Source organism: Ranitomeya imitator, chromosome 4 (assembly GCF_032444005.1).
Source record: "Ranitomeya imitator isolate aRanImi1 chromosome 4, aRanImi1.pri, whole genome shotgun sequence".
Lineage (NCBI taxonomy): Eukaryota > Metazoa > Chordata > Amphibia > Anura > Dendrobatidae > Ranitomeya > Ranitomeya imitator.
Genome location: NC_091285.1, coordinates 319,256,906 through 319,278,181, shown reverse-complemented (window position 1 = coordinate 319,278,181; position 21,276 = coordinate 319,256,906). Strand labels below are relative to the sequence as shown.

At 40.3% G+C, this 21,276-nt stretch overlaps 1 protein-coding gene across 3 annotated transcripts in view; it reads right to left on the bottom strand.

Annotated features, from left to right (window-relative positions):
- CPED1 (cadherin like and PC-esterase domain containing 1) overlaps positions 1–21,276 on the bottom strand; it is a 486,680-nt gene that overhangs the window by 287,204 nt on the left and 178,200 nt on the right. For all 3 annotated transcript variants that reach the window (XM_069764871.1, XM_069764872.1, XM_069764873.1), the window contains 2 exons: positions 17,681–17,820; positions 9,265–9,337 (listed from right to left, as the gene is read on the bottom strand). In XM_069764871.1, coding sequence (XP_069620972.1) covers positions 9,265–9,337; positions 17,681–17,820 — 213 coding nt within the window. The remainder of the gene's footprint in view (positions 1–9,264; positions 9,338–17,680; positions 17,821–21,276) is intronic.

Below are 21,276 nucleotides of genomic sequence, written 5' to 3'. Positions count from 1 at the left end.
ATGCCATTAATCATAACGTTATGCTATTTTATTTCACCCACAAATAATAATGACACATTAATTATACAATACAAATGTCATACAATGACCTGGCAATTTACCATAACTCCATGGCTGATTATGTTACAGGGGATGGAGCAAAGAGAGGTCTCATCTCTTGTCTATACAAACTTCTCCTTAATGCATATTTAAATAAATTCCGTCTTAGTATTAAATCTCAATGGGAAGCTTATGTAGGTGTAATCATGGAGGATCAATAGGATTATACAGTATGCTAAGATTAAGGCCAGTGTCCCACTTGCAACTGCAATGCGAGAAACTTGCATGAGTCTCTCGCCTCAATACCGGCACTGCCACCAGCACTCGGGACTGGAGTATGCGGCTGCATGTATTTCTATGCAGCTTAACGCATCGGTCCCAACCGCCGGCGGCAGTTCCGGGTATTGAGGCGAGAGACTCACGCGAGTTTCTCGCATTGTAGTTGCAAGTGGGACACCGGCCTAACACCTCTTCTCTCCCTTTCTGGGGCACAAAAGTTATCTCACATATATTTGCTCCATGGGAAATGTAAAACTCGTAAATTTCTTCATAGGCTTAGTGTGAGGCAAAATTCTAACTGTCCGAGCTGTGAGCTACTTAATGCCCATCTCATGCACATGATGTGGGGATACAGCAATAATGGCCTGCTCTCAATATAATTAATACAATTTGTGGCATAGCAATGAACCCAGTGCCTAAACTATGCATATTGGGTATTTTACCAGATCTTCCTGAAGAGTACCTGGCAGCAATTGGTATATCCAGAATATTGGAGACTGCTAGAAAAACTATTGTTTCCCATTGGGTACAATCTATTTCCCCAACCCCTGTCAAATTTATTAATAAAGTAAATGGGCTTTAGAAAAGGGTGTGTGTAAAAAAAAAAAAGAAAATATTTGGGGTCCATTGGTTAATACCCTTGGTCTAGCATTGAGCATACTAATGTTGGAAAACGTATTCATATATACACACTATGCTAATTGTACGCCCACATCTCTGCCTGCAGTCCCTCTCTCTCTGCAGAGAAACCAGAGTACTCACCACCGAGGCTCAACTTCCAGGCCTGCTGCTGCCCGGGGTGCTTGGACTCCTAGCAGCACTGTGCTTAGAGCACACGCACTTCCTCTTTCTTAAAGGGGCCGTGCACGTTCCTCTAAAGGGTCCCAGCAACATGGAGGTGCCTGTGCAATGTTATGAGTTTGTTCCTAACACGCTTATCAGTTCTCAGGTCCTAGTACTTGCATCTCAGCCTACTCCACCCACCAGTACTTTTCTCAATGGTAGCCAAGTCTGCTGCACCCGCCAGTACTTCCTTCAACAGCAGCCAAGCCAGCTGCACCCGCCAGTGCTTCCTTCAACAGCAACTGAGCCAGCTGCACCTGCCAGTGCTGATGTCTCCGTCAGACTGTCCTGTCTGCACCTGCGGTTCCTGTCATCTTCTCTGCCTGCCTACATCTGTTGGACATTCCCTGGGCCATTCCAGCTACCCGTTCCTAGGGGTCAGCTGCCATCTACCCAAGGTCAATACTGGAGTAGCACCTGGATCACCTCCCTTGTCTCTCCACTGACCGTGGTCTGATTGGGTGAGGCTCCTAGTCACGCCCCTCCAGGTCTTCCTTGGGCTTTGGCACAGTGGTTCCACCACCCAGCCCATTACACTAACTTTCCCTTTCTAGGCTCAATATGAATGGTATAAATGGACATTGCCTGGATGATAACCTCTAATGTAAATTGTACCATATGGATTTATTCTTGGGTTTTCCTTAAAGGGACTCTGTCACCTGAATTTGGAGGAAACAATTTTCAGCCATAGAGGCGGGGTTTTCGGGTGTTTGATTCACCCTTTCCTTACCCGCTGGCTGCATGCTGGCTGCAATATTGGATTGAAGTTCATTCTCTGTCCTCCATAGTACACACCTGCACAAGGCAAGATTGCCATGCGCAGGCGTGTACTACAGAGGACAGAGAATGAACTTCAATCCAATATTGCAGCCAGCATGCAGCCAGCGGGTAAGGAAAGGGTGAATCAAACACCCGAAAACCCCGCCTCTATGGCTGAAAATTGTTCCCTCCAAATTCAGGTGACAGAGTCCCTTTAACATATAGTAATGCCATTACATACCACATAAGATACGTTTCAGTTTCTCTCTGAAAATATAAGTGGGGAAATCACCTTCTTTCTGTTTTAGTGATTTATGATGTACATTTTGCTGTTTTTATTTTTTGAAAAATGTTCAATAGAAAGAATCTGATTTAAAAAAAGCTATCCAATGTTCTCATAGGTTTCCTATATCAATTCCTTGCAATTTTAGATCTGTTCTTGCGTTTACCTAAATTTAAGTGATTATCCTGATTCTTGTCTGAAGACACAATTAAAATGGTTAAAATAAGACACTCTCGTAGTGTTCGTAAGAATACGAAATTTAATTTAGACTAATAATATACAATTGATTTTTACAAAATTTTATTAGATATGTATACATCAAGTGATTAAATACAGTTTCCTATGATTTTTAGAGTTAGTTAACATGTGAGAAACATTTCAATTATCCACGTTATACTGCAGTTTTGGGGCTACGTTTTGTACCAGTAATTTTAAACAAGAACCAGAGTAGATTGAATAAATGGAAGAGGTGAAAATACTTCCATAATGCTTTGTTGGTTCCATTCTTAGTCTTGGCTTACATTCACTGATGCAAAATACTGGCTTGTATATCCCTATGTGACAGGTGATTTATAGATGTAGTAGGGCAGAGTTAACCACTCAGTATGATTGTTGACCATATCAAAGCATAAAATGTGATTACAAATGACTACGGATAGCCGGGTGCATTAAGAATGCATTCCCAATGAATGAAGACACTTTTTACCTGACCTACCTCTATGCATCTATTTTGTCAAAAACATTGGACAGAATTATTTCGGCAAGTTCACCATTAATGGAACAGCAGACCACCATAAGTTTGAAAGACACAGTCATTTGCATTAGAAATCGTTAAATCACTACCATAAACAACAATGATTAATGCGTTTTCATTCATGCAGTAATGAAAGGGACATATGGTAAATCTGTTTAGGATTGAAATGTAATGTTACCTTTCTGAACATGTCAATATTCCTCTTTAACCCTCCGGCAATGATGAGGGTACATCAAGCCACTATGTCCTAGCCATCAGAGGACAATAGGAATGCAAACACATTGAATGGCAGTTCCATCCTCACAATAAGGAGAAGATGTGGTTGGGTACATTTGCTAATGACGCATTTAATAACAGTTCTCTTTTCCGTTCAGGAATGAACATAATAAGTGAAAAGGTCAGTAAAATCTTAACCTGGGGAGTCCATGAATACTAAGATTTTATCAAATTCTAAAGCTAGAAATCAAGACCAGAACTAAGAAGATCCAATGGTAAGTCAAGACCAAAAATAAGAATATCCAATGGTAAGTGGTATTTTATTGTTTCTGTAAATAATGCAGTGCAATTCTAGCAACTTATAAAGAGTAATAAAAGGCATACTGGCACAAGTACTGTATAAAATAAAACTATAAACACTATACTATATGTGCTTGTGCAAATGAGATGCTTGTTCAGCCAATGGCTAGCTCTCCCAGTTCCTCTCATATACAAACTTTGAGGGCTCCATTTATAAAGCTTTCTCACCAGAGTCCACGCCAGAACTTGTAGTTGCATCTAAATTTTGTGACTTTTGCCATCTACACACTAACAGTTTCTCCCAGCTCCCAGCTCATCTCCGAGATTAATTCTTTAACTTTAAACCACCACTCCTGATTTTCTTTTTATTTCACTGCTGGAGTGGTGCTACTAATCTAAGTTCCCTGAACCTAATATTACAGTTACCAGCTGCCATCTTCAGCTGTTCCTATCGCCTGCTAGTTCAGACTGACTGGAAACCAGAGATAATGGTCACAAGCTCTTAATGTAAGTCTAAGACACCTTCGTTGTAGCTCTCATAGACTTACATTGAGTTGTGACTTCCGGATTGCTCCAGAAAACACTCCAGCAGGTCACAAGTTGCTGGAGACTAACAGGATCGGCGCCGGGAACAGCTGAAGATTGTGGTAGGTAAGTATAAGACTTGGGGCAGAGAACTAATGTTAGTAGAACCACTCCAATGCTGCAGTAAAAAAATACGCCAGAGTGGTGCTTTAAATTCCCTGATTCTTCTCTCTTCTATATCTCTCGCTGGAAGTCAGAAGGGCCCATACACATTAGATGGTCGGTTACATAGTTACATAGTTACATAGTTATTAAGGTTGAAGGAAGACTTTAAGTCCATCTAGTTCAACCCATAGCCTAACCTAACATGTCCTAACATGTTGATCCAGAGGAAGGCAAAAAAAAACCATGTGGCAAAGAGTAAGCTCCACCTTGAGGAAAAAAATTCCTTCCCGACTCCACATACGGCAATCAGACTAGTTCCCTGGATCAACGCCCTATCAAGGAATCTAGTGTATATACCCTGTAACATTATACTTTTCCAGAAATGTATCCAGTCCCCTCTTAAATTTAAGTAATGAATCACTCATTACAACATCATACGGCAGAGAGTTCCATAGTCTCACTGCTCTTACAGTAAAGAATCTGCGTCTGTTATTATGCTTAAACCTTTTTTCCTCCAAACATAGAGGATGCCCCCTTGTTCCTGTTTCAGGTCTATGATTAAAAAGATCATCAGAAAGGTCTTTGTACTGTCCCCTCATATATTTATACATTAAAATAAGATCACCCCTTAGTCTTCGTTTTTCCAAACTAAATAGCCCCAAGTGTAATAACTTATCTTGGTATTGAAGACCCCCCCAGTCCTCTAATAACCTTGGTCGCTCTTCTCTGCACCCGCTCCAGTTCAGCTATGTCTTTCTTATACACCGGAGACCAGAACTGTGCACAGTATTCTAAGTGTGGTCGAACAAGTGACTTGTATAGAGGTAAAATTATGTTCTCCTCATGAGCATCTATGCCTCTTTTAATGCATCCCATTATTTTATTTGCCTTTGTAGCAGCTGCCTGACACTGGCCACTGAATATGAGTTTGTCATCCACCCATACACCCAGGTCTTTTTCATTGACGGTTTTGCCCAGAGTTTTAGAATTAAGCACATAATTATACATCTTATTACTTCTACCCAAGTGTGCATGACCTTACATTTATCCCCATTAAAGCTCATTTGCCATTTATCAGCCCAAGCTTCTAGTTTACATAAATCATCCTGTAATATAAAATTGTCCTCCTCTGTATTGATTACCCTGCAGAGTTTAGTGTCATCTGCAAATATTGAAATTCTACTCTGAATGCCCCCTACAAGGTCATTAATAAATATGTTAAAAAGAAGAGGGCCCAATACTGACCCCTGTGGTACCCCACTGCTAACCGCTACCCAGTCCGAGTGTGCTCCATTAATAACCACTCTTTGTTTCCTATCCCTGAGCCAGCTCTCAACCCACTTACACATATTTTCCCCTATCCTCATTATTCTCATTTTATGTATCAACCTTTTGTGTGGCACCATATCAAAAGCTTTTGAAAAGTCCATATACACTACATCCACTGGGTTCCCTTGGTCCAGTCCGGAACTTACCTCTTCATAGAAACTGATCAAATTAGTCTGACATGAACGGTCCCTAGTAAACCCGTGCTGATACGGGGTCATGAGGTTATTCCTCTTCAGATACTCCAGTATAGCATCCCTTAGAATGCCCTCCAGGATTTTACCCACAGTAGAGGTTAAGGTTACTGGCCTATAATTTCCGAGTTCAGTTTTTGTCCCCTTTTTGAATATTGGCACCACATTTGCTATACGCCAGTCCTGTGGTACAGACCCTGTTATTATGGAGTCTTTAAAGATTAAAAATAATGGTCTATCAATGACTGTAGTTAATTCCTGCAGTACTCGAGGGTGTATCCCATCCGGGCCCGGAGATTTGTCAATTTTAGTGATTTTTAGACGCCGCCTGCTGGGTTAAGCAGGTGATATTTAATTGGGAATTTTTATCACTAGTCATTTTGTCTGCCATGGTATTTTCTTGTGTAAATACTGATGAAAAAAAGTCATTTAGCATATTGGCTTTTTCCTCATCCACCATTTCACCCAGACTATTTTTAAGGGGGCCAACACTATCATTTTTTAGTTTCTTACTATTTATGTAGTTAAAGAATATTTTGGAATTATTTTTACTCTCTCTGGCAATGAGTCTCTCTGTCTCAATCTTTGCTGCCTTGATTTGCTTTTTACAGAATTTAATTTTTTGTATTTATTTAATGCCTCCTCACTACCGACTTCTCTAAATGCTTTCTTTTTGTCACTTATTGCGCCCCTTACAACTCTATTTAGCCATATTGGTTTCCTCCTATTTCTAGTACGTTTATTCCCATACGGTATATACTGTGCACAGGTCCTATCCAGGATGCTAATAAACGTCTCCCATTTTCTTTGTGATCGCTATTTCCCAAGTGACCCTCAACCCTTATATTTGCTATGCGGTCTGGCCTGTTGGTTAATATTAGGTCTAGCAGTGCCCCCCTTCTTGTTGGGTCCTGAACCAGTTGTGAAAGGTAATTGTCTCTCATAGTTGTCAAAAACCGATTACCTTTGCCGGAACTGCAGATTTCTGTTCCCCAATCTTTTTCAGGGTAGTTGAAGTCCCCCATAATAATGACTTCCCCTTGAGTCACAGCTTCATCTATTTGCTTTACGAGGATATTCTCCATTGCTTCCATTATTTTTGGAGATTTATAACAAACCCCTATCAGTAATTTATTATTTTTCCCCCTCGACTTTTTCTCCACCCACAGGGATTCTACATTTTCATTAAATTCAGCTATATTATCACGCAGGATGGGTTTTAAGCACGATTTTACATATAGACATACCCCACCCCCTCGCTTATCTGTACGGTCATTTCTGAACAGGCTATAGCCCTGCAAGTTAACAGCCCAGTCATGGCTCTCATCCAGCCATGTTTCAGATATCCCCACCATGTCATAATTATGCTCCAACAACATTAGTTCTAATTCGTCCATTTTGTTGGTGAGGCTTCTGGCATTAGTATACATGCACTTGATGTTCCTCTCTGTACCTCTATTCTTTCTTAAGTTATTAACTGTTCTAACCCCACCCCCCATACCACCGCCACCCCCAACTTCCTTATTTGTGCACAGGTCTCTATCTGCACTATCTTCCCCTCCTATAAATTGAATACCCTCCCCCCCATTCCCTAGTTTAAACACTCCTCCAACCTTCTAGCCATTTTCTCCCCCAGCACAGCTGCACCTTCCACATTGAGGTGCAGCCCGTCCCTAGCGTAGAGCCTGTAGCCAACTGAGAAGTCGGCCCAGTTCTGCAGGAACCGAAACCCCTCCTTCCTACAACAATTCTTGAGCCACTTATTAACCTCTCTAATCTCCCGTTGCCTCTCTGGCGTGGCATGTGGTACAGGCTATATTTCGGAAAATACCACGTTGGATGTCCTTGCTTTCAGCTTGCAACCTAATTCCCTGAAATCATCTTTAAGGACCTTCCACCTACCTCTAACTTTGTCATTTGTGCCAATGTGCACCATGACCGCTGGGTCCTCACCAGCCCCTCCCAGTAATCTGTCCACCCGATCAGCGATGTGTCAGACTCGAGCGCCAGGTAGGCAGCACACCGTTCGACGATCCCTGTCTTTGTGACAGATTGCCCTATCTGTTCCCATAATAATTGAGTCCCCCACTACCAGCACCTGTCTGGCCTGCCCTGCTCTCCTATTTCCCTCCTTACTGGAGCAGTCACTCCTCCGGCTTTCAGAGGACATGCCTGGCTGCAGCAGTGCTACCCCTGTACTGGCACCCCCCTCATCTGCCAACTTAGCAAACTTATTGGGGTGTTCCAGATCAGGACTAGCCTCCCTGGCACTCTTCCCTCTACCCACTTCCTAACTGTCACCCAGCTTGCTACTTCACTGTCCTGCAGCTCCATCCCACCATCCCCCCCCCCCTCATCTGTCCCATTGAGCGTCTGCTCCGTGAGCAGAAGACTCCTCTCCATATTGTCAATGGATCTCAGTGTTGCCAGCTGCACATTTAGATTCAGAATCTGGGTTTCCAAATGCACAACGTGCTCACATCTCGCACAGCAGTATGCACCCTCGACCGGCTGATCAAGGATTGCATACATGTGGCAAGATGTGCACTGGATGGCATTAACAACAGTGGAGCACATTTTCTAATGGGGATTGCACCAGACAGAAAAGTTAAATAATAAAAAAATAAATAAATACAAAGTATTAATAAAAAACAGACAGCAATTCCTCCCTTGGAAACTCCCTGAATCCAAAGTCACTGAATCACAAGTCACACTTACCGCCGTTAACACTTATGCTTAGCTCACACTCAGCTTGCTCACACTCGCTATGCTGAAGATTTATAGATTTTTTTTTCTCTAGTTCCCCTTAACAGCAATCCACCTTGCTGTTCAAATGCACTTCCAAAAAGGACTTGAGCCCCAAACAGCTGCCCCTTATAAACCCTTAATTATGAGCCTCCACCCTAAGTTAACCCCTCATGAATATAGCTACTCCCAATTTAGCAACTCACACCAATTCACACAGGTATTTGTTAAAGGCTTTCCAAATACCTCTTCACTGAATCACAAGTCACACTTACCGCCGTCCACACTTACACTCTGGTCACACTCAGCTCGCTCACACTCGCTGTGCTGAAGATTTATAGATTTTTTTTCTCTAGTTCCCCTTAACAGCAATCCACCTCGCTGTTCAAATGCACTTCCAAATTGCACTACATAAACAGCATAGAGAGGTCAAGATAGTTTCATTAGGATTATTCCTTTTTTATCTTTACCTGCTTTGTCCAAATATATACTGGGTCCCTAACTGTGTTTTAATTGTTTGTTGTTTCCTTTATCATGCGATATTTAACGGCACATTTAGTTAATGCTTCCATCATTCATCCAAACCATTACACTTTTCACAAACCTGGAAGCATGACTCAACTTATTTTTATGAAATCAGTCTTCCAGATTAAGGCATAAGCCCTGTGAAAGCCACGTTACAGTACAGACACAACGACATACAAGTGACTTATACAGAGTATGTGATTAGCTTGTGCAAATCCTGCATAACACTGGAGTGATTTATGTGTTAACAGAGCTCACAGGAAATTAGACTCACTTTAACCTCAACATACAGATGGAAGTTTAGCACTGACCTCAAGCACGGAAGGACGAGAAGCCCTGCTGTATCCAATGTCAAGAGTTAAGAGCTGAAAGCATTCACTGCACCTGAAATCATTCAGATAAGTAGTTATACAATATGAGACATATACAGTCTGTATATAGATAAAGTTACCAGCATTTGTATGGTTTATTATAAAATACTAAATATTCTACAATTTCAGCATAGTGACCTATTAAAGAAAGGTAATGTATTATATGTGAGGACAACAGGCAGATAAAAGGTGACAGAATAGTTGTTGACTGAATGTTTGCCCTTTTGGCCTCAGATGAGAATCATTGAGGCCCCACAGGCATTTTGTCACTGGGTTCCAAAAGGCGAAAATCTAAATTGTGTGAGAAACTTTAAAATAGTTATAGAAAATGGACATATTTCATTTTCCTGCAGTTTAGAGAACAAAAAGGTAAAGTCATTAATTGCTTTTGGAAATAAGGAGAATTTCTCTCTGGAATGTATTTGATATGTATGTTCACTGTCACACAATTACTGGCTTTAGAAATAATAAATGCTACAGTTAAATGACTGCCAATCAGCTACATGCCGGACGATCGGTGTTGAATGGACAGCCTAGATTGCTCTTCCATTTTTTGTCCTAAATCTGGTGGTACACCATTGAGAATTTATGATGTAGCCCATACGGAAATCTAAGGCATGTTACTAAACAATACTATATTATATCTGCCCTTGGCTACCACTACTGCTACTTACAAGTAACTGGGGGTAACATTTTGTAAATATACTGAATATTAAATGTGCTATACCTGCACCAGATACATTTTAAACAATAGGCATGTAGCAACAAATGCGGTAATCAATATGTATAAGTAGACATGGACAAATAGCCTACACCTATGTTAATAGATGGTCTTGTAGATGTAAGACCAACATGTAAGAAATCCAGGGTAGATGTGGAGCCACTGTAATTAGGAGATCTCCCCACGATTTATATAGTCCAATGGCACTGAAATGGCGACCAAGAACAAGTTTTGTCTATGACGCCCCGATTAGCAGCATTTGCACGGCACTCAAAAGACTGCCGCTCAAGCAGTATGATGTCACCTGCTAGGGGAAGGACCGTAAGGCAAAAATCAAATCCTACACATTTCAGAGGTAATGTCCTCCCTAACGGATCACAGCTTCAGGAGGCATGGTAGTCTTTTATATATATAGGTGTAGATATACCGTGGGAAAATAAGTATTTGATCCCTTGCTGATTTTGTAAGTTTGCCCACTGACAAAGACATGAACAGTCTATAATTTTAAGGGTAGGTTATTTTAACATTGAGAGATAGAATATCTAAAATAAAGTCCAGAAAATCACATTGTATAAATTATATACATTTATTTGCATTTTGCAGTGAGAAATAAGTATTTGATCCCTCTGGTAAACAAGACAATACTTTTTGGCAAAACCCTTGTTAGCAAGGACAGCAGTCAGAGGTTTTTTGTAGTTGATGCACCCTTAAAATTACACAGAGTCCATGTCTTTGTCAGTGGGCAACTTACCAAATCAGCAAGAGATCAAATACTTATTTCCCCAACTGTACCTGTACCAATGGCATGTCTTTGTGTTTACAGCTTTCCACTCAGCTAATTTGTAATGGCAAAAAAGCTCTATTTCACTTTTGAGACCCACTGGTTTTAAGGTACTCAATTGGAATACCCAGCGGCTCTTGATTCTAGACATCCGATGTAGAAAGTTTCCCCCTCTCCAGTGTTTCACCACTTTTTCAATGCCACAAAAACAGCTCCCCTTCAGGTGACCACTATGCATCTGTTTATAATGTTTGGATAATGGATGCCTTTTAACATTATACACATTTTCCTTCATCCTAATATGCAATTTGCATTCTGTACATTCTATGTAAAGTTTTTGACAAGGGCATTTGCTGCAATATATAACTCCTTTGCTGAAACATGAAATATGGTCCCTAGAAGTGCTTTCTGATGTTTTAAATATAGTGAGAGGGATCATTTGCCACAGTACAAATGCACATTACACATTTCTTTCAAGGAAAAAAGCCGTATGATTAAGTGTTATTCTCTCTTCCCTTATACAGACCAGGGTCCCTAAGTACAGTTGGACCCAAGGAACTGCATTTATTGCTATATGCCTATTGTTTAAACTGGATCTGCTGCAGGTACAGTTGTGGCCAAAAGTATTGACACCCCTGCAATTCTGTCAGATAATACTAATTTTCTTCCTGAAAATGATTGCAATCACAAATTCTTTGGTATTATTATCTTCATTTAATTAGTCTTAAATGAAAAAACACAAAAGAGAGTGAAGCAAAAAGCAAAACATTGATCATTTCACACAAAACTCCAAAAATGGACCAGACAAAAGTATTTTCACCCTCAGCCTAATGCTTGCACAACATTTAGCCAAAATAACTGTGACCAACTGCTGCTGGTAACCATCAATGAGTTTCTTACAATGCTCTGCTGGAATTTTAGACCATTCTTCTTTGGCAAACTGCTCCAGGTCCCTGATATTTGAATGGTGCCTTCTCCAAACTGCCATTTTTAGATCTCTCCACAGGTGTTCTATGGGATTCAGGTCTGGACTCATTGCTGGCCACCTTAGAAGTCTTCAGTGCTTTCTCGCAAACCATTTTCTAGTGCATTTTGAGTTGTGTGTTTTGGGTCATTGTCCTGCTGGAAGACCCATGACCTCTGAGGGAGACCCAGCTTTCTCACACTGGGCCCTACATTATGCTGCAAAATTTGTTGGTAGTCTTCAGACTTCATAATGCCATGCACACGGTCAAGCAGTCCAGTGCCAGAGGCAGCAAAGCAACCCCAAAACATGAGGGAACCACCGCCATGTTTGACTGTAGAGACCGTGTTCTTTTCTTTGAATGCCTCTTTTTTTCTCCTGTAAACTCTATGTTGATGCCTTTGGCCAAAAAGCTATACTTTTGTCTCATCTGACCAAAGAACATTCTTCCAAAACGTTTTAGGCTTTTTCAGGTAAGTTTTGGCAAACTCCAGCCTGGCATTTTTATTTCTCGGGGTAAGAAGTGGGGTCTTCCTGGGTCTCCTACCATACAGTCCCTTTTCATTCAGACGCCGACGGATAGTACGGGTTGACACTGTTGTACCCTCGGACTGCAGGGCAGCTTGAACTTGTTTGGATGTTAGTCGAGGTTCTTTATCCAACATCTGCACAATCTTGCGTTGAAATCTCTTGTCAATTTTTCTTTTCCATCCACATCTAGGGAGGTTAGACACAGTGCCACGGGCTTTAAACTTCTTGATGACACTGCTCACGGTAGACACAGGAACATTCAGGTCTTTGGAGATGGACTTGTAGCCTTGAGATTGCTCATGCTTTCTCACAATTTGGTTTCTCAAGTTCTCAGACAGTTCTTTGGTCTTCTTTTTTTTTCCATGCTCAATGTGGTACACACAAGGACACAGGACAGAGGTTGAGTCAACTTTAATCCATGTCAACTGGCTGCAAGTGTGATTTAGTTATTGCCAACACCTGTTAGGTGCCACAGGTAAGTTACAGGTGCTGTTAATTACACAAATTAGAGAAGCATCACATGATTTTTCGAACAGTGCCAATACTTTTGTCCACCCCCTTTTTTATGTTTGGTGTGGAATTATATCCGATTTGGCTTTAGGACAATTCTTTTTGTGTTTTTTTCATTTAAGACAAATTAAATGAAGATAATAATAACAAAGAATTTGTGTTTGCAATCATTTTCAGGAAGAAACTGAGTATTATCTGACAGAATTGCAGGGGTGTCAATACTTTTGTCCACAACTGTATACCACATTTAATATTGAGTTTATACACAGTATTAGTTACGCACTTAGGCAGGCAGTGCGTTTTTATGCTGCTTCTTGCCCCTCAGTGGAATCGCTAGTGTATATTTGTTATTAGTGGTAAAATTTACCTTTACCTTTTTGTGTTGGTAAAATAGAAAAAAAAACTTATATTCAGTATAATTACATTAATCCTATAAGTCGACTTTGTAACTACTCAAAAAAACCTGAGATGCATTACATCTGTATATATTTAGTACAAGGAACATGAATGTGCAACCCCAATTCCCAAAAAGTTGGGACACTTTGTAAGTTGTAAAGAAAACAAGAATGCAATGTTTTGCAAATCTGTTACAACCACATTTTATTCACAGTACGTAGAACACAGATCAGAATGTGAAAGTTAGACATTTTTCTGTAACATTTAAAAAAATATGACTTAGGCTGGTTTCACACTTGCGTTTCAAAACGCATGCGTTTAAAAAAAAAACGCATGGTGAAAAAATGCATGTAAACGCGTGCAAATGCTGCGTTTTTTTGACGCATGCGTTTTTGCATGTGGTGAAAAAAACGCTGCGTTTTGACGCGTTTACATGTGTTTTTCATGCGTTTGCGTTTTTTAAACGCATGCAGATAAATGTGTGACAGCTGCCAATCATCAAAATAAAGTAAAAAACCCACTATAAACAGAAAGAGCTAGGGTTAGGGTTAGCGGTAGGGATCCTAACCCTAACCCTAAAGGGATCCTAACCCTACCCCTAACCCTACCCCTAACCCTACCCCTAACCCTACCCTTAAAGGGATTAGAGTTAGGGGTAGGGTTAGGGTTAGGGGTAGGGTTAGGGTTAGGGTTAGGGTTAGGGTTAGGGGTAGGGTTAGGGGTAGGGGTAGGAACCCTTTATCAATTTTATGGTGTGGGGTGGTTTATCAGTGTGTTTTTATGTTTTTTTTTTTAAATGCATGCGCTTTTAACGCATGCAAACGCATGCACAAAAAAACGCATGCGTTCCCATTGACTCCAATGTGTTTTTTGACCCAAAAAAATGCATGAAAACGCATGCTTTTTTGTGTCCAAAAAATGCCTCTCAAAAATACAAGTTGCATTTTTGAAAATGAACGCATGCAGTAAAAAAACGCATGCGATTGAAAACGCGACCAAACGCGTACACAAAAAAAGCATGCGTTTTCAATGTTAAATATAGGGAAAAAACGCATGCTTTTTTTGTGCAAAAAACGCTGCAGACAAAAACGCAAGTGTGAAACCACCCTAATGCATAGCATTGATTTTTTTACACCTGTGTAGCAACAAAATATGCATTGGAGCTCATGATAAGATTTTGATTATATTGCAGGGAAGCTGTCATTGGAAAACAACCTATTGCATAAATCAGGTTTTCGTGTTAAATTAATTTTTTTAAATATCTTTGGCAATGCTTTTTATATATCATAATCTGTATTAAAAATAAAAAATAGAAATCTAGCAAATTTTTGCACTGACCACTAGTGATTTTTCAGACTAACTTTTTATTGTTTCAGGAAATAACACATGTACATAGCCACCATATTCAGATCCTATCTTTTGTATTGGAGCGTCATTGTGAAGGGAGGGGAAGCAGGGTCAGCTGCTACATTGTCAATTGTGATTGGTGGATCCTGTATAGTCAACTGTTTATAGAGATGTTACCTCTCATTGTAATTCTGCCTTTGATAATAAGGAGCCAGATGAAAATTCTTCTTGAAAGCATAGGAAGCAAAAGTTTTAAAAAGCCCCAGAGGCCAGTGTGAAAAATACATTTTTAATTAAAATCATGAAATGAACACATGTACATATCCACAATAGTCAGATCCAGACCCTATCTTTTGTGTAATCAACTATGTATAGAGATGTTACCTGTCATTGTATTTCTTCCTTTGATAGTAAGGAGCCTGCTAAAAATGCTCATTCTCCCTTTTTGCACAAGTAAAAGTCTAAAAAATCCCCAGTAGCCGGTGTGAAAATTGCAAGGTTAACTGCATTTTTTAAAAATAAAGATCACAATATGGAAAAAACATTGCTTAGGGCCAATTATTTGAAATTAGGAATAATTGATTCCTAATAGAGGCTGACCAAGTTCAATTATGTGAATACTGAGGACTAAAGACGTGGTGTGAGATCTTTTTCGTTATGGATAAAGAATCCCAGATATTTGGACACAAATAAAGAATTGATCATAGATTGAATGGTTAATGCTAAGGCTGAGCAGCTACAGATGAGAACTTTGTTTGCACCATCGGCCTGTCCTCGGGTCTTGCCAATAGTGAATGTTTTATAAATTTCGTCATTAGACCACAAGCGCATCCATCATATTGGTAAACCAGAGATGAATCCACATATGTTGCTAGTAGGGAATCCAAAATATGTATTGCTGAATACCGTAGGACATGTTTGAATGTCTGAACCCCAAGCCACAAATGTGTTCCATATCATTCATCCTTTGGTGAAGAAAGCACTAATGGAACTTAAAAAGGAATGAATAATACTAAATTAATTGCAAGACCGAGCATGAGTGTAGCGTTTACTTTCATTGCTCCCTAGTGTCTAAACACGTTTGAAATGTTTTTACTAAGTTATCAATCATCCATCAATTTATTTGCCATTCAAACATATTTATACTATATTTGCAGTGGAATGTTCTGAAAAGAGCAACCAATGGGCTGCAACATATACATATAGAAAGCAGTAATTTAATTTATATATTTAGTTCTGCTGCTTTTTGTAGCTCCTGTATGTATTGTTCAGTACTTTACAAGTAAATGGATTCAAACCTCATATGGCAAAATCATATTTTTTCCACTGGCTCATTAAAGAGTTACTGGCTTACTGCAAGTCAAGTGTGATGATAAATCTTTGGAAAATGACAATTACAATATATTGTATGGCTGACGAATGACCTGGATCAATTACATTTGTGTGTTATGTAATTCAAGGCAACAAGAGTGCAAGAGTATAGGATTATATCAATGAGCTTTTGGTGAAGGAGATTGAATGAAGACCATCATTCGGTACCTAAAGTAAAAAAGATCAGCAGACGTTCAGGAAAATTTACGGTAGCTAAAACATGAACAGGAGGGAAGAGGACCATCTAGAGACTTGAGCACTGATACAATGTCTACTTGTGGCGATAAAGATAGAAGGTTGCAAATAAAAAAAAAAACATTTATTGTTAATAAATTTGAGGGCAAAACATAGATGGATACAGGTATGCTACCAGAGCCAAAAATCTGGAACGCCACACCCAGACTTGTGGCTTAGTCCTCCGGTTCTCTGGCAAGTACCACTTTGAACTATATCAGTGTCAACATGTTTGATCCTGTTATAAAGCAGGGAGCCACAGGCTCTCTGTGCCACCTTTCCCAGACTTGTAGACTCCTGTAAGCATGCGGGCTAAGGCAGTGCAATGACATCAATGCACTGCCCTTTCTTACATGCAAAGAAAGAGGGAAACTCTGTGGTTATGGACTTTGGGGGATCAGATTAGGTGACTGTAGGTTTTATTTTGGGGGGGATTTCAGCACACAATAGCATTATCTGTGGGTTACTAGTGGAGAGGTTGAGTAAGCACACAGAGGAGCGTTATTACTATACATGGGTGGATTCATAGGGAATTATTACGGGAGGAGACACACAGCGGGCATTATTACTGGAGGAGACACACAGCGGGCATTATTACTGGAGGAGACACACAGCGGGCATTATTACTGGAGGAGACACACAGCGGACATTATTACTGGAGTGGACACTCTGGAGGCATTATAATTGGAGGGAACACTTGGGAGCATTATTACTAAATTTGGGGGAATTCAAGGAACATTATTAATCGAATAGGAGAGGGGATACTCAAGGGCCATTACTACTGGAGGGAGAACTCAGGAGGCATTGCTAATGGATGGTACACTCCGGGGCATTATTACAGGAGGAGGCTAGCAGGGAGAATTTTTTACTGGAGGGAGAACTCAGGATGCATTGTCTAATCTCCTAAATCCCTGTGTGCCTTACAACTATATAATCGGTTTCCCATGTTTGCAACACTCCTATAAGGCAACTCCTCCTAGTTATGCAGCAACATAGGAGGTAAAATTATATAATAAGTCTAAGGATTCCAAATGACAATTCCTTTAAGAGCCGAAAAGGAAGCCAGTGCCACACATCCTTTTCAGAAGCAGAATTAGCAGCTGAATAAAAATATATTGGACTTGGTTTAAAAGGAAAATAGTCTTGTGTTCACACTGTTCTTCTTCAGTGCGTTTGGATTGTTTTGTCGAAATCCCCCTAAAAATGAAATTCAGACAAACCACTGATGGGCCAACAACTGTAATGGCATGAGCTCAAATGATCTCCGTTTGTGTTGTTTTCTGAACGTAGTAATTACTGTGCCCGTCTGAACAAATGGACATTGAACAGTGTTCATGCTATTGCAGTCATAATGACCTGTACACACTGCCAAAAACACAGTGTGAACAGGGCCTTACACTGCATGTTATCGCAGTTACACTTTGTAGATAAACATAACATTGCACTGTGCTACAGAACTGTGTTTCTTAGGAAAAAACAAACATTTCTGTGTTTCATTTACCTGTTCCATGAACTGTGTCCTGTAGCAGCTTCACTTATCACCTCCAAGGTAATTAACAATTTGCTTATCATCTCCTTTAAGGCGTTTAATGCTTGTAATGGAGAATCAGACTTGAAGAAATGTCGATAAAACTTGTGAAGCTGTGATGGGAGTAACATAAATACCAAACATTTTTTTACTAGAAAATGGAGAAGATTTCAAATCAAGATATTTACCGTGATTAATTGATGCAGTTTTCTGCCATTTATCACCTTGCAAACTGTCAATCACATGCACCTGTACTTAGAAGACGAGTCTCCTGCAACAAGATCACTTACCGCATTCACACCCTGCAAACCTCTCGTCATCAACCGTCTCCAGATTCCAAGAAATTGTCAGTAAGACGATACTTACAAAACAACTTGCCACTTAAGTGCTCCGCCAGCAAGATACAATACAATTACCACCACACTTCCAGTGTTATTTGCTTGAAATTCTATACTATGGTCTGAGCTACATCACCACATAGCAATCCTTTGGCAATTACACTAGTAGAGTCCAGTGAAATGACAACACTGAAGGAGTTGATACGGCTTAAGACAGATCGATCACGCCAAATACTGCATGGCTGAGAAACATGATAAGGAGGAAAGAAGAAAGGAAGCCGTACATTAAAGCAGGTAGCCCGACGTCTGACGGACTTCCTTGGAGTTCGCGCTCCTTTTACCCTGCTGCGGTTATTCCTTTCTATGATCTAAGACTATAAACATTCTTAACATTTGTTTTGGATCAGTGATAATTGTTTTGCTTCTGGGCAAAGAACTGAATGTTTAATTAATTGGTCAAGCACTTGAAATTGTTAAGATATTCATTTTTACATTCTTCTGGCATCCGATGAAAGGAAATACTCTAAAATACTTCCTCAGTTAGGAAAGGGAACAAAAGCACAAACTACGTGTTCATTAAACTGTATATCAATATAGAGTTAATGTGTGTGGCTACAGAGATTAGCTATGAGGAGGTCGATGAGCAAAAATGGTATGAGCTCAGTTCAGAATATAGGGCTGCAGTCATACAAGCTAGTCCTAGCAGTGCTCCTTGGATTTGTGGAACTGGGGATCACATGAAGCAGGGAAAAGAGAGCTACAGCTACAGTCAGACCACTAGGTAGATATGACCCACTAAGACAATTTTCACCTGTATCGTCACATTTTAAGGTTTGTATTAAAGGGAATCTGTCAGTAAGATCAACCATCTTAATCCGTCCATATGGACACACAGGTCATAGGAAGGTGAATAAAATGACATCTTGAGTTCTGAAATTTGATGTCTTACCCCAGAGATATCCACATTTTTCTTATATGTAAATGAGCTGTTCAGGACTATGGGCCGGTCACTGATCTACATGAAAATCTGCCTCCAGAGCTTGTTTTAAATAAAAGGGTGAGTTACCAGTGAAATACATGTAATGGCCTCTCTCTGCTCTCCTGATATCACCACAGAGTTGTGTTTAATTATAACTGACACATCTGCAGGTTCCTCTCAGCTTCAGCTTCCATCTCACAGGCAGACAGGATTGCAATATTGCTGCAATACAGCAGAGCTGTAAGAGCTACAAAAATGTGTTTGTAAGGAGACAAAGTTCAGTCCTACTGTACTGTGTTAGTTACATGTCTCACACTGGTAACTCCCCCTTTTATATAAAATAAGGTCTAGAGGCAGATTTCTAATGCAGATCAGTGTCCTGCCCATATTTCTTAATTAACTACTTCTCCATTAAGTAATTCTGATTAACTTAATATAACGTTTAGTTGTTCTAGTTGTTCTTGTTGGCTTTTCCTTTCCTGATATTTTCTTAGTTGTTTTTTACAGGAAAAAGCCATGGTCTGTAAACAGTGAGATCTCATTATCAATCAGGATAAGGGTATAAAGAAAATTACAAGATATTACATAGGTATACCATGAAACACTGTGAAGATGGTCATCAAGAATTGGCTTAAATTTTGCACAACAGTGACATTACCTAGAACTCTACATCGCTCAAAAATGGAACCAAAAACGTTATATACATTAGATAGGACTGCTCTATTGTGGGTATACCTTGGCGATTGGTGGAACAGCTTAATATACATTTTTTTTGCAAAAAAAGTATTAACTAAATACCCCGTATTTTTTTCATTTTTTGACTAGCACTTGCTTATTTACTGTGACTTCTTTACAACAGAGTATTTTTGACCGCGCTGTGCTCTTTTTGTGTCTTCATGTTTCTTGGTGGTGTGAACAGGTTTCTACTGACTTGTTCACTGTGCAAGTAGCCCATGTGTTTTTGGTTCTATAATTGTTTTCTTGTTTCTACAAGACTGGGGAGTCCACCACTCCTCTGTGGGCCATTTGCACTGAAGTTGTTCCATCCAGCAAGTCCAAATGGATATTTTCTCTCTGAACCCTGCTTATACAGGTACTATACAGATGATCAGGTTTTTAAATACATCAGATAGGGATTATATACATTAGATAGGACTGCTCTATTGTGAGTATACCTTGGTGATTGGTGGAGCAGCTTAATATACATTTTTTAATATACATCAGTTTTATTGTCTGTATTGTTACCAGTGCAGATTACTGGGTGGCTACCCTGCTAGATTCCCGCAACAAGGAGAACGTAACATCATTACTTCTGTCCTTGGATAGGTATTGCAACCTGCGTGAATACAAGCACACGCTGGTGGAAAAACTACTAATGGCTTTACCCCTTGACAGCAGGGGCTCAGTGGAACAACAAGGCAGAGGCAGGGAAGGAAGTCACCAACACAGTTGGGGCACCACGAGCACCTTGAAAGGCAAGGTTAGCATGGTCAAAATGTGGAAAAACTTTATGTGAATGCAACAACATCCAGCACCACCATCTGATACGGTCCGTATTAGGAGGAGGCAGCATTATAACAACATGGTGGAATATTATATGTCCACACATCTACATGTCCTAACTGATGGGTGTGTCCCATTTAACTTCGGGGTCTCCAAATTGGACATGTGGCCTAAGCTTGCCTTTTATACGCTGGAGGTGCTGGCCTGACTGCGGCAAGTGGTTAGCATGGCAAGGTATGTCATCACAGACAGGCACATCTGCCTGTCCACGTCCAACTTGGGGAACCTAACATTCCTTAAAGTGAACCATGCATGGATCCCACAGGACTTGTCCATACCTTTGGATGACTAGACAACTATAGCAGCCACACCCAGCTAGTTTTCAGCTCTATTTGACATTCATTTAATTTGGGGGCCTCTTCCCCAAATAAAAAAAAACTGCGTTGGCTACCTCCTCCTCTGTTGTGAATTCTGTTGTCGGGCTCCCTCCTGTGGTCATGAATGGTACTTCAGCTGGTTCTGTCCATGGACTTCCTCTGGTGGGTGTTTCTGAGTTTCCTTCCACAGGTGACGAGGTTAATTCGTTAGCTGGCTGCTCTATTTAACTCCACTTAGATCTTTGCTCCATGCCACCTGTCAATGTTCCAGTATTGGTCTAGTTCACTCCTGGATCGTTCTTGTGACCTGTCTTCCCAGCAGAAGCTAAGTTCCTGCGTGTTTTTCTTTGTTTGCTATTTTTTTGTCCAGCT